We start from the raw sequence: 13,544 nt of genomic DNA on the forward strand, positions 1-13,544 counted from the left end.
CGCTAGGCCTGCCGGTAGCTGTCAGCTCCTTCAGAAGTCCCACAAGTCGGTGGATCTGGTAGCAAGCATAACTTCAGCAGCACTACGACGGGAGCGGCTTTTTCAACGCACTAATCTTGATTGCACATTCCCTGATGATATTATGCATCATTGAGCAAGATGGATTTTCAGCCAAGAGAATATGCTGGATATGTTCACTTTTTGAGCTGAGCGTCAGGAATAGAACGCAATATGAAATATGAATTCGGCCAATGTTAGCAGATGTATACGCCCCACTTTAGTCTGTGTGTGAGTTCCTCAGCCTGTTGGTCCTTTTATATTACAATACTTTCTGGAGGAATAAGCACTCTGAGGCAATCGACTGTAATAAAACACTTTATTTGAACAAAAAGTCACAAAAAAAAGCTGCCACAAAACACGTCGCGACCGCCACCTACTGGTCATCATAAGGTACAGCATGTCTCGAGCACACATCAGTCGACCTAGTACTTATTTGTCACAGAGAATGAATATAATGAATGATTTCACTTTGAAACAGTCATGAATAAACGGATAAGTGTTTTGCGTATTGGGCAATGTGAGTCTTTATTGTCATTGTACAGAGACAGTAGATTTGTGTGTTCATCCCGACACAAGAAAGAAAAAAAATTTCCTTTGCACACTAAACACACACAAATTATATTATTGAGATAAGTAAAATATGAAAATAATATAGACATCATTAAAAAATGAAAAGATAGTCCTCCCTCGCTCTATTAGTGGCAACAGTGTTGCTTTTTGGCAGTCATAACCTTTTTTGAACTCCTCCATAATAATCAATAACAACACTCCATAATAATTACTTGCTCATCTTGTGTAAAATACACCAGCTGGGATCGCTTCATTTTTGCGTAGAAGTAGAACAATATGACATGAAACGCCCCCTTTTAAGTCAACGCGCACTGAGCACAGAGCCAAGAACCGGAATTGACAAAGTAAGTTGATAACCACTGTTGAACTACCGTTTAGTTCTGTTTGGGGAATTTAGGGTTTGTTGCGCTGCACCTTCAGCACAAAGCCTGGGTCGGTTGAGCAACTATCGCATTTCAGGACGGACTGGAGGGGACAATATCCGTTGGCCTGTTGTGTGTCCGCATGTGTACTGTCAAATTGCTCTGCTGACTGAACGTTCTTGGGCAAAGTGAACAGGAGTACGGTTTTTCACCCGTGTGCGTTCTCATGTGCGATGCCACGTTTGACCTCTCCGAGAAACTTTTACCACAAACCGAACAACTGAAAGGTTTTTCTCCAGTGTGTGTTCTTTGGTGTCCGCGCAAAGACACCTTGGTGCTGAATGCTTTGCCACAAACTGAGCAACAGAAAGGTTTTTCTCCCGTGTGCGTCCGCATGTGTGATTCCATATGTAAATTTCGAGAGAATCTTTTACCACAGACAGAGCAGCTAAAAGGTTTTTCTCCATCGTGTGTGCGCGTGTGTGCTGCCAAATCGGTCGGCTGAGTAAGTGATTTAGCACCAGGTGAACAGGCATAAGGCTTGTGTGTTGACATGTGCTGTGCCACATTTGACTTCTGGGAGAATCCTTTACCGCAAACTGCGCAACAAAAAGGTTTTTCTCCAGTGTGTGTTCTCATGTGATTTACCATATTTGACTTTTCAGTGAATCTTTTACCACAAACTGAGCAACTAAACGGTCGTTCTCCAGTGTACTTCCTCATGTGTCTGACCATATTTGACTTTTCCGTGAATCTTTCGCCACAAACTGAACAACTAAACGGTTTTTCTCCAGTGTGATTTCTCATGTGTCTGGCCATATTTGACTTTTGGGAGAATCCTTTACCGCAAACTGAGCAACAAAAAGGTCTTTCTCCAGTGTGTGTTCTCATGTGATTTACCATAATTGACTTTTCAGTGAATCTTTCACCACAAACTGAACAACTAAACGGTTTTTCTCCAGTGTGTTTTCTCATGTGTTTCAACATATGTGACTTCTGCAAGAATCTTTTACCACAAGCTGAACAACTAAAAGGTTTTTCTCCAGTGTGTGTCCGCACGTGTTTTACCAAATTTGACTTCTTAGAGAATCTTTTGCTACAAACTGAACAAGTGAAAGGTTTTGTGTGTGTTCTCATGTGTCGAGTGAAATCCCTCTCATCAGCAAAGCCTTTCGCACAAACTGAGCAGTGTTTGTCGTCAACGTGAGCCCTGTCCTCCCCGTCTTCAGCCCCAGGAGAGAGTGACGTGTTGTCGCTATCTGATAGCGGAGCTAAGAGGTTCTCCGCTTGTGATCCTTCACAGTGGTCTCCACCAGCTTCTGTTGTCATGTGCTGTGGTGAGCTGCTGCTGCTTGGAGACTCCGCCCCTCTGATCTCCTCACTCGGACTGTGATGAAGGTGTGAGGACTCAGGTGGTTTGTCTTCATAGTCTTCAGTCTTCACAGAGACAACAGTCAGTGACAACTTGGTGAGATCAGCCTCCTCCAGCCTGAGAAGACACTCTTCCTCTTGACTGATATAGAGTTCCTCCTCTTCCTCTTTAACGAAGGGGGCCTGGGGATCCTCCTCCTCTTTAACGTGGTGGGGCTGGGGAACCTCCTGCTCCAAAGTGGAGCTCTCCTCCCATTGCGGCTGAGGGGGAAGTACTTCTTGATGATCAAACAGCTGCTGGATGTCTGCAGGACACAGGCAACATCAACACACACCTTGTTTTCTTCTGGCCTGCCAGGTAATGTCATGGAAAGTACTCAAGGTCCAACTCACTTCCACACGGAATGGGAAGAGAACTTTTTTTCACTCTATCATGTTGGACATGCCATGACAGACTTCATGAGTTCATGCAGTGTTAAGGTAATGTAATGTTAGCTAATGTCTCCACGTTTTATGTCATTATTGCCGCCTAGTGACCAGAATACGACATATTACTTGTATTTCCGCATGTTTTGATTAATAACAGACCATAGTCTACCACCAAACAGCCATCATTTATTAATGAAATCATTTCTGAAAAAAAACATGATTTAGCGAGCGAGCGATAATCGAACCGCGATATTGTGAGGGACAATAGGACTCAACTTTTTTCTGAAATAAACGTTGTACATTTTCTTCTCGTAATATTATGACTTTATTCCCATATTATTTGGACTTTTCCTATAATATTTTAATTTTTTCCCAACCTAATTTTCCAAAAATTAATCAGTTTCTCATAATATAACAAAAACCCCACCTTTTTTACTTTAGGTTATTTTATAACCTCGCATTAACCTTTCCAAACTCACAAACACTTTGCATGTGTCTGTGCACATTGGTTCTACAGCGGAATGAACGGCGGGAGTGCACTGTCCTCTCATTAGCCTCTTTGTGGAGGCGGGGCTACTAGTGAGTGGATACAGAGTGCTAGCAGCAAGCAAGCAGCAAATTAGCTTCGTGAGAACACGTTTGCTGACATGAATGAAGGCACAGAATCGATGGTGTCCAAGGCGAACGCAACAGCCCCAGTGTGGGAATATTTCGGTTTTAAACAGAATGAACAAGGTGAGCTCATGAACACCGACACAAGTTTTCTCTAAAGGGGAAAAAAAACTAAAGATGGAGGTGCCTCCGGCAGCGGAGCCTTTGTCCCGACAGTCAGTGCTTACTGAGGCGTTTGGTCGGCAATGTAAATACAGACAAAACAGTGAAAAATGGTGCACGCTCACAGACAGTGTCGCTCGCTACATTGCGAAAGAAATGCAACCATTCAATACGGATATATGGCGTACATTTTATGCCATACAATTGTGATGTTTCCGTGAAATATTATGAACAACAACATAGTTGATCTCAAACGTCTTTTACTGTCAACAGCTTGCAACTCAGTCAACAACATACACACAGGCAACTTCCAATCAAGCTAATGTGGCTCACACATGGACACTATACTCAAGTACCATCTACTGGTTCAAATATCAATTAAACTTCTCATGACAATAATTAATGAAAAAATTGTCTCGTAAACGTGGTCGATAATATCGATTATCGCCGATGATTTGTAGCACAATTATCGACCACCAAAATTTTTTATCGTGACAGGCCCAGGTGTGTCCCATTACATCCATTGTTAGCTCCCTCGTGCTAGCTGACGACATGTGGGGTCACGTTTCATATGTGATGGGCAAAATTTCAAAAAAGTGCAGTTTTCCTTTAATAGTAAAAAGTCTCAGGTCATCCCGCTCTTGGTGTCTTTGAGACGCGTCTGGAGTTTGGACAGCTGATAAGTTTGGTGAGGTTTCATTGATAAGTAGAGTTGTGTGTCATCTGCACAGCAGTGGAAGTTAATGGCGTGTTTTCCAATGATGTAGCCTAAGGGGGACATATAAAGGCTGAACAGTACAGGTCCCAGCACGGAACCCTGTGGGATGCCATGACTGACCTTCACGTGCCTGGATTCTTTTTTACGGATGGAAACAAACTACAGTTCATTTAATGTTGAGGGCATGTTCTAATCTCTGTATTAAAATTTGGTGGCCAATTGTGTCAAATGCTGCTGTAAGGTCAAATAAAATTGATACTGAGACGGCTTTCATCTGAGGCGGTGAGGAGGTTGTTCGTCGTTTTTATGAGTGCTGCTTGATGATTGTTTTGAAGGAAATGGTGTAACTGTTTGGCAACTGCTCAAAAATATTCAGCTCCCCTGAACAAAGAAATTAAATTGCCCAAAACATGACTCAGGTTAATCAATGCTTTTTATTTCAAATTAAAGCGCACACTTTTGATGGGTCAACAGACACTGCAGCACCCTTAAAAAAAATCAAACTCAACGTGAGTAAAGACAACCTTTGTGCAAAATTTCCAATCAGAGTCGCCAAGCAAATTAAACATTTAAAGGGTCCCTGACATGATTCATCGACTTTGCTTAAGTATGTTACACATTGTTTGTAATTATGTTCTACATTGTTCCATTTTTGAAAGCGCAAGGTAAATCTGCAAAAAAATACATTTATCGTTCATGGCGCCAGCCACGACGAGCTAGCTCTCGCAGTTCGGGCTCATTTCCGGAAGTAACGCCATTGGAGTAGTATCACTCGGGTAAACAAACATGGCGGTGTACTTGATGGAGGATGTTTACAGTGATTATAGCCAAGATTTGAGCGATGTGTCAATAGTTTTTGTGGAGGAAAAAACATTTGGAGATGAAATGGAGAGTTTGCAGAACATGGACTTAAGCCTTAAGACATGGAGATGAAGATTGGTCGCCTTCAAAACACAGAATGGTAACTGTAAAGTATTTTGGAGTTGCTTATCGTTCAATTATTGTTGCAAATCGGCTTCTTAATAGCTTTTTATCGAGTGTTTGACTGCATATGTAGCCGCCGTCGCCACCCCACACAATAAACATGTGACTGTGAAAAGATGTTTATATAACATGTATCAGAAACAACAAACAATATCTTATCTTAAATTATCTTTCAGCAGTCTGGCCTCACTTTAGTTTCTCGCTGTTGCATTGTGTTCATTTGAACGCTGACGGTCAAGACATTTAGAACAAAATGCCACAGCAGCGCGCCACGTAAGGTTTTGGAAGGACTACAAACGCGCATTAAAATTGACAAATAAGTCAACCCGGGGTTGAGAGGATACGTTCAAAGTAGAAGGTTAGGAAACATGTCAGCATACCTTCAACGTGTCGCACAATGCGAGTCTTGCTAACAGCTTCCAGTTGTTGTCGAAGTCGCTCATTCTCCTCTCTTGTTCGAGAAAGCTCCTCCTCGTACGACGCGATCGTTCTTTCAAACAGCGCCCATATTTCATCAGATGCCGCAATTAGTCGCTCCCTGATCAACATTCTCAATGTTGTTTTTTGGCGAGTAAACTAATCTGATCACCAGCTTGGAGCGTTGCAAATCTTTGTTCCCTTTTTTTCCTTCGACGTCAAACTTCCGCTTTTTTCTTCTTCTTCGTGTTTTTTATTGGCGGTTGGCAAACGCCTTATCGTGTGCATTACTGCCATCTTCTGGTAATGAGTGTGGCTCGAGATGCTAAAAAAATCCCTCAAAATTTATAATAATAATAATAATAATAATAGTAATAATAATAATAATAACGATAATAATAATAATTCAAATAATAATTTCAGATAATCGAACAAATGTAAATATTAGTCAATGACAACACAACTGAACACAAACGCATTTTTTAATGAAACCTTTTATTATTAGGGGAGAAAAAAAATCCAAACCTACATTGCCCTGTTTGAAAGAGAGATCGCCCCCCTGTCAAAACACAACTTAACTCAAGTTTATTACACCTGAGTTAAATTTCTGTAGCCTAGCTAACTTTGGGACACGTTCTCAGTGCACGTTCACGTGACAGGGGGCGTTTGATGTCATATTATTGTACTTCCGCTCGAAAATGTAGCCATCTCGGCTGGTGTATTTTACAAGAAATGAGTAAGTAATTATTTTGGAACGTGATGAGGACTTCCCAAAGGATTATGACCCTTAAAAGCAACACTGCCGTCGCCAATAGAGAGGACCGCTGACAGAATAATGCTGAGCATGTAATGAGCAACTTAACAGTGATTTATGATGCTAAATATGCATTACTAGTCTTTTAATATGTCAACGCTCCACATTGCACAATTTTGACATTTTATCCATTTAAAAAATAAATAAATTGGAGCAGCAACTGTGTTTTTTTTAAATAGGTCTTCTTGTAGCTCGTCGTGACCACTCGATGGCAGTGTTGACGTGTTTCGTTCTTTTACTTACAGTAAACACGTGTTTTCTTCCGGTTGATCGACGCCTCAGACTTCTTATTCCTCCAGCGAATATTGTAATATAAGAAGACTAACAGGCTGAGTACTTACGCAAGGACTGCTAACATAATACGCCTGCTAACATTGGCCTAATTATTCATATTTCATATTTAATTTTATTCCTGCTGCTTGTGTGAGCGTATCGAGCCTGTTCCCTTGGCTGAAAATCTATCTTGCTTATAGATGAATAGATGGCTAATATCATCAGGGAATGCTCTTTTTTTTCCTCCATGTTCCCTTGGGGCCTTTGTAGGTTCGAAATAAATAGCAACGCCATCTCCGAATAAGCTAAACAGTGAAACAGTAGCACTGTCATAGCCGATTTTAAGCTGAAAGCCTGGACCAGGTTATGACTTTAGCCGAAGTTACCATGGTTACACAGCTGCTTTAAAAGAGCACGACCGTCGCTGAACAGGCAAGTCCGGCTTTACCCTCAACACAGCTCGCTAAGAATACCCCCATTATCCACAAATGGTGCAAACATGGAACAGTGGTGAACCTTCCCAGCAGTGGCCGTCCAACTAAAATGACTCCAAGAGGTCACAAAAGACCCCACAACAACATCCAAAGAACTGCAGGCCTTACTTGCCCCTGTTCAGGTCAGTGTTCATGACTCCACCATATGAAAGACACTGAGCAAAAAACGGCCCGAGTTCCAAGACCAAAACTAATACTGAAAAAAAGAACATTAACGTTCTTCTCAATTTTGCCAAATTTTGCCAAAACATCTTGATGATCCCCAAGACCTTTGGGAAAATACTCTGTGGTCTGACGAGACAAAAGTTTAACTTCGTGGAAGGTGTGTGTCCCATTACATCTGGCATTTCAGAAAAAGAACATCATACCAACAGTAAAACACGGTGGTGGTAGTGTGATGGTCTGGGGCTCCACCTCTGAATGGCTGAAGACTTTGGAGTGGTCTAGTCCAAGACCTGAATTCTATTGAGATGCTGTGGCATGACCTTAAAAAGGCGCTTCATGCTGGAAAAGCCTCCAATGTGGCTGAATGACAACAATTCAGCTAAATTCCTCCCCAGCACTGGAAGAGACTCATTGCAAGTTATCACAAACGCTTGATTGCAGTTGTTGCTGCTAAGGGGGCCCAACCACTTATTAGCTTTAGGGGGCAATCACTTTTTCACACAGGGACATGTAGCTTTGGAATTCTTTTTTCTCCCTTAATAGTAAAATGTTTCATTAAAAAACTGCATTTTGTGTTCAGTTGTGTTGTCAGTGACTAATATTTACATTTGCTCGATGATCTGAAACATTTAAGTGTGACAAACATGCAAAAAAATAAGACATCAGGAAGGAGGCAAACATCTCATGAACTCAATCATAATGCTTTGTGGTAACGTTTGTTCTACAAACTGACGACTCTCTTTCTACCACTTCCCCATTTCTAAATGCATTCAGTCTTTTTATTCATCCATCCATTTTCCTCTGCTTATCCGGGTCCGGGTCACGGGGGCAGCAGTCTTAGTAGGGAAGCCCAGACTTCCCGGTCCCCAACCACCTCCTCCAGCTCCACCAGGAGGACACCAAGGCGTTCCCAGGCCAGCTGTGAGACATAATCCCTCCAGCGCATCCTAGGTCTTCTCCCAGCTGGGCATGCCCGAAACACCTCACCAGAAAGGCGTCCGGAAGGCATCCGGACTAGGTTCCCGAGCCACCTCAACTGGCTCCTCTCGATGTGAAGGAGCAGCGGCTCTACTCTGAGCTTCTCCCGGATGACCGAGCTCCTCACCCTGTCTCTTAGGGTGAGTCCAGCCACCCAACGGAGGAAACTCATTTCAGCCGCTTTATCCACGATCTCGTTCTTTCGGTCACGACCCAAAGCTCATGACCATTGGTGAGGGTGGGAACATAGATCGATTGGTAAATTGAGAGTTTTGCCTTCCGGCTCAGCTTTCTCTTCACCACGACGGTCCGGTACAGCGACCGCATTACTGCAGACGCTGCACCAATCCGCCTATCGACCTCACGCTCCAACCTTCGATGATCAGGAGACTCTGCCAAACGTTCCCAGCACACCCTCACTACACGTTTGGGTCTCCCGGGTGTGTCCGGCATCCTCCCCCGCCATCTAATCCAACTCATCACCAGGTGGTGATCAGTTGACAGCTCAGCCCCTCTCTTCGCCCGCATGTCCAGAACAACTGATGATACGACTACAAAGTCTATCATGGACCTGCAACCTAGGGTGTCCTGGTGCCATGTGCACTTGTGGACATCCTTATGTTCGATCATGGTGTTTGTTATGGACAAACTGTGGTTCGCACAGAAGTCCAACAATGTCACACCACACGGGTTCAGATCGGGGAGGCCATTCCTCCCATTCACGCCCCTCCAGGTCACACTGTCATTGCCCACATGGGCGTTGAAGTCTCCCAGCAAAACGACGGAGTCACCAGTTGAGGTGCTCTCCAGCACCCCTCTGATGGACTCCAAGAAGGCTGGGTACTCTGAACTGCCGTTCGACGCGTACGCACAAACGACAGTCCCCAACCCGAAGGCGTAGGGAAATGACCCTCTCGTTAACAAGTCTTTTTATGTCATTAACAGTTCATCCTTTAATCTTTCCCTTTAACTTGATGAAATTCTCTTCTATGGAGAAACAGGCTTCTGTGGACAAACAAAAACCTGCACATTCTGGCAAAATCCAAACATTTATTATGCAAGAATGGGCTGCCATCAGTCACTGTGTGGCCCAGAAGTGAACTGACAGCACCCACAGGGAATTATGTACAGCAGTTTATATTACGGTTGCGGCAATCGATCGGCCACTGAAAGTCATCATCTCTTATTTGCTTCAGTGTTTGTTCTTAGAAGCACTCATTTGGAAGTCGTGAGGGAATCTGGTACTATACACACGGCAGAACATCACTTTCTAGGTAACATGACGCCTGCATGATTTGACAATCTTTCAGCACAAACTGGACAGGACAACATCCGTTGGCCTGTTGTGGGTCCGCATGTGTACTGTCAAATTGTTCTGCCGACAGAATGCTTTTGGACAAAGTGAACAGGAGTACGGTTTTTCGCCCGTGTGCGTTCTCACGTGCGATGCCACGTTTGACCTCTCTGAGAAACTTTTACCACAAACCGAACAACTGAAAGGTTTTTCTCCAGTGTGTGTTCTTTGGTGTCCGCGCAAAGACACCTTGGTGCTGAATGCTTTGCCGCAAACTGAGCAACAGAAAGGTTTTTCTCCCGTGTGCGTCCGCATGTGTGATTCCATATGTAAATTTCGAGAGAATCCTTTACCACAGACGGAGCAGCTGAAAGGCTTGTCTCCATTGTGCATACGCATGTGTGCTGTCAAACTGGCTGGCTGAGTAAATGATTTAGCACAAAGTGAGCAGGAATAAGGTTTGTGTGTTGTCATGTGTTTCGCCATATTTGACTTTTGGGAGAATCCTTTACCGCAAACTGAGCAACAAAAAGGTTTTTCTCCAGTGTGTGTTCTCATGTGATTTACCATACTTGACTTTTCAGTGAATCTTTCACCACAAACTGAACAACCAAACGTTTTTTCTCCAGTGTGTTTTCTCATGTGTTTCAACATATTTGACTTCTGAAAGAATCTTTTACCACAAGCTGAACAACTAAAAGGTTTTTCTCCAGTGTGTGTCTGCGTGTGTTTTACCATATTTGACTTTTCAGAGAATCTTTTGTCACAAACTGAGCAAGTAAAAGGTTTTGTGTGTGTTCTCATGTGTCGAGTGAAATCCCTCTCATCAGCAAAGCCTTTCGCACAAACTGAGCAGTGTTTGTCGTCAACGTGAGCCCTGTCCTCCCCGTCTTCAGCCCCAGGACAGAGTGACGTGTTGTCGCTATCTGATAGCGGAGCTAAGAGGTTCTCCGCTTGTGATCCTTCACAGTGGTCTCCGCCAGCTTCTGTTGTCATGTGCTGTGGTGAGCTGCTGCTGCTTGGAGACTCCGCCCCTCTGATCTCCTCACTCGGACCGTGATGAAGGTGTGAGGACTCAGGTGGTTTGTCTTCATAGTCTTCAGTCTTCACAGAGACAACAGTCAGTGACTTGGTGAGATCAGCCTCCTCCGGCCCTAGAAGACATTCTCCCTCCTGAGTGATGCAGAGTTCCTCCTCTTCCTCTTTAACGCTGTGGGACAGGGGATCCTCTTCCTCTTTAACGTGGTGGGGCTGGGGGTCCTCCTGCTCCACAGTGGAGCTCTCCTCCCGTTGCGGCCGAGGGGGAAGTACTTCTTGATGATCAAACAGCTGCTGGATGTCTGCAGGACACAGGCAACATCAACACACACCTTGTTTTCTTCTGGCGTGCCATGTAATGTCATGGAAAGTACTTGTCTCAAGGCCCGACTCACTTACCAACCCCTGATCTGCAGGATTGTCGTTTGACATTAGCTTTAGCATGCTGACGCCTCCTATTCACAGCAAGACCAGAGCAGCACCATCTGGTGGACAAATTGCTAAATGCTTATTCCAACGCAATACGGCAGGTGTGTCCAAACGTTTTTCCAGCGAGAGCCACATAGTGAAAAATGAAAGGATACTGCTTTGCCACTTTGATATTTTGGTAACACTTTACAATAAGGTACACAAAATTAGAGTCGAACAAACCAACCCTAACCCCTCATTAGTTCTTCATTAGTTTCTCAGTAACTTCCTTAAATGTATGTGCCTTAGTTCCTCAATAACTACTCTACTAATTAGTTCCTCAGTAACTTGTCTAAATTTATGTGTCTTAGTCATTAGTTCCTCATTGACTAGTCTAAATTTATGTGCCGTTGTCATCCGCTCCTCATTAGTTCTTCATTAGTTCCTCAGTAACTTGTCTAAATTGATGTGCCTTAGTCATTAGTTCCTCATTAACTAGTCTAAATTTATGTGCCTTTGTCATTCGTTCCTCATTAGTTCTTCATTAGTTCCTCGGTAACTTGTCTAAATTTATGTGCCTTAGTCATTAGTTCTTTAGTAACTAGTCTGAATGTATGTGCCTCAGACATTAGCTCCTCATTAGTTCTTTAGTTCCTCAGTAACTACTCTACTCATTAGCTCCTCATTAGTTCCTCAGTAACTTGTCTAAATTTATGTGCCTTAGTCATTAGTTCTTCAGTAACTAGTCCAAATGTATGTGCCTTAGACATTAGCTCCTCATTAGTTCTTTAGTTCCTCAGTAACTTGTCCTAATTTATGTGCATTAGTCATTAGTTCCTCAGTAACGAGTCTACATTTATGTGCCTTAGTCAATAGTTCCTCATTATTTCTTCATTAGTTCCTCAGTAAGTAGTCTAAATTTATGTGCCTTAGTCATTAGTTCTTCCGTAACTAGTCTAAATGTATGTGCCTTAGACATTAGGTCCTCATTAGTTCTTTAGTTCCTCAGTAACTTGTCTAAATTTGTGCCTAAGTCATTAGTTTCTCAATAACTAGTCTAAATTTATGTGCCTTAGTCATTAGTTCCTCAGTAACGAGTCTAAATTTTTGTGACATAGTCATTAGTTCCTCAGTAGTTCTTCATTAGTTCCTCAGTAACTAGTCTAAATTTCTGTGCCTTAGTCACTAGTTCTTCAGTAACTAGTCTAAATTTATGTGCCTTAGACATTAGTTCCTCATTAGTTCCTCAGTAACTAGTCTAAATTTATGTGCCTTAGTCACTAGTTCCTCAGTAACTAGTCGATATTTGTGTGGCTTAGTCATTAGTTCTTCATTAGTTCCTCAGTAACTACTGTATTTTGTGTACCTTATTGTAAAGTGTGACCATATTTTGTAAAGCAACACGTGTAGATATGCTAAGAAGAAAAATATATTTCAAGAAAAGTTGATGAATCATGCCAGGGACCCTTTAAGCCTCAAGTACAGACCTCAGGACACACCAGAAGTCAATAACGTCACGTTCTGTTGTTAAATAACGCTTAAACGCGGGAGTTACGATAAAAACCAAATAGCTCCGTTCTTACCCAGCCACACACCGAGTCAGTTTTTGAACGTGTTTTTTTTTTTGCTTCGTGGCCAATTCTGCAATATGTGATCTTTCAGTAGTCTTCGGTCTCTTTAATTTCTTACTGTTGGATTGTGTTCGTTTGAACGCTGACCGTCAAGAACTTTAGAGCACGACTACAAACGCGTTAAAGGATGCGTTAAATTAGAAGGGTAGTACACATGTCAACATACCTTCAACGCGAGTCTTGCTAACAGCTTCCAGTTGTTGTCGAAGTCGCTCGTTCTCCTTTCTTGTTTGACAAAGTTCCTCCTCGTAGGACGCGATATTTCTTTCAAACATCGCCGATATTTCATCAGCCGCTACCATTAGTCGCTCTCTGATCAACTCTGTCAACATTTTGAATGCTGTTGTTTTTTGTTTTTGTTTTTTTTAGCGAATAGGCTAATCACAAGCTTGGAGCTTTGCTAATTTTCGTTCTCTTTTTCCCCTCGACGTCTAACTTCCGCCTTTTTCTTCTTCGACGGACATTTTTCTTGTTCTTGATTTTTTTTGGCAAGCAACTTATGGTGTGCATTGTCGCCACCTTCTGGTAAGGAGTGTGGATAGAGCGGCTAAAAAAACAAAATCAAAATTATTAAAAATAAAGTACTAATAATAATGCTTCCTTAAGAACTTCTGTATTTCCCTAAACCCTCCACGCTTTGAATGTAACTGCAGAAAATCCTCAACTACCATACTAATATTGTCTTTTTCCAATTTTTTTGTCTTCCATTATCATATTTACTACTGTACAATTAATGAATAGACGCTGTGGTTTGTGGGGGCCGT

At 42.6% G+C, this 13,544-nt stretch overlaps 2 protein-coding genes across 2 annotated transcripts; both read right to left on the reverse strand.

Annotated features, from left to right (window-relative positions):
* Positions 1 to 372: 372 nt before the first annotated feature.
* On the reverse strand, positions 373 to 5,903 carry LOC129179574 (gastrula zinc finger protein XlCGF57.1-like). Its single transcript, XM_054772973.1, has 2 exons — positions 5,649 to 5,903; positions 373 to 2,668 (listed from the first exon to the last, which is right to left on the reverse strand). Exons 1-2 carry the CDS (start codon positions 5,815 to 5,817, stop codon positions 1,086 to 1,088), a joined length of 1,752 nt encoding a protein of 583 aa, XP_054628948.1. The 5' UTR covers positions 5,818 to 5,903; the 3' UTR covers positions 373 to 1,085.
* Positions 5,904 to 9,485: 3,582 nt separating this feature from the next.
* Positions 9,486 to 13,229, reverse strand: LOC129179579 (zinc finger protein OZF-like). Its single transcript, XM_054772999.1, has 2 exons — positions 12,947 to 13,229; positions 9,486 to 11,043 (listed from the first exon to the last, which is right to left on the reverse strand). Exons 1-2 carry the CDS (start codon positions 13,110 to 13,112, stop codon positions 9,716 to 9,718), a joined length of 1,494 nt encoding a protein of 497 aa, XP_054628974.1. The 5' UTR covers positions 13,113 to 13,229; the 3' UTR covers positions 9,486 to 9,715.
* Positions 13,230 to 13,544: the final 315 nt, after the last annotated feature.

The sequence above is a fragment of the Dunckerocampus dactyliophorus genome, chromosome 4 (genome assembly GCF_027744805.1).
Source record: "Dunckerocampus dactyliophorus isolate RoL2022-P2 chromosome 4, RoL_Ddac_1.1, whole genome shotgun sequence".
NCBI lineage: Eukaryota > Metazoa > Chordata > Actinopteri > Syngnathiformes > Syngnathidae > Dunckerocampus > Dunckerocampus dactyliophorus.

Coding starts and splice junctions, on each gene's coding strand:
- LOC129179579 (XM_054772999.1), bottom strand. CDS start 13,112: ATGTTGACAGAGTTGATCAGAGAGCGACTAATGGTAGCGGCTGATGAA. Junction 11,044..12,946: donor TAGCAAGACTCGCGTTGAAG/GTATGTTGACAT, acceptor TGTGTCCTGCAG/ACATCCAGCAGCTGTTTGAT.
- LOC129179574 (XM_054772973.1), bottom strand. CDS start 5,817: ATGTTGATCAGGGAGCGACTAATTGCGGCATCTGATGAAATATGGGCG. Junction 2,669..5,648: donor CATTGTGCGACACGTTGAAG/GTATGCTGACAT, acceptor TGTGTCCTGCAG/ACATCCAGCAGCTGTTTGAT.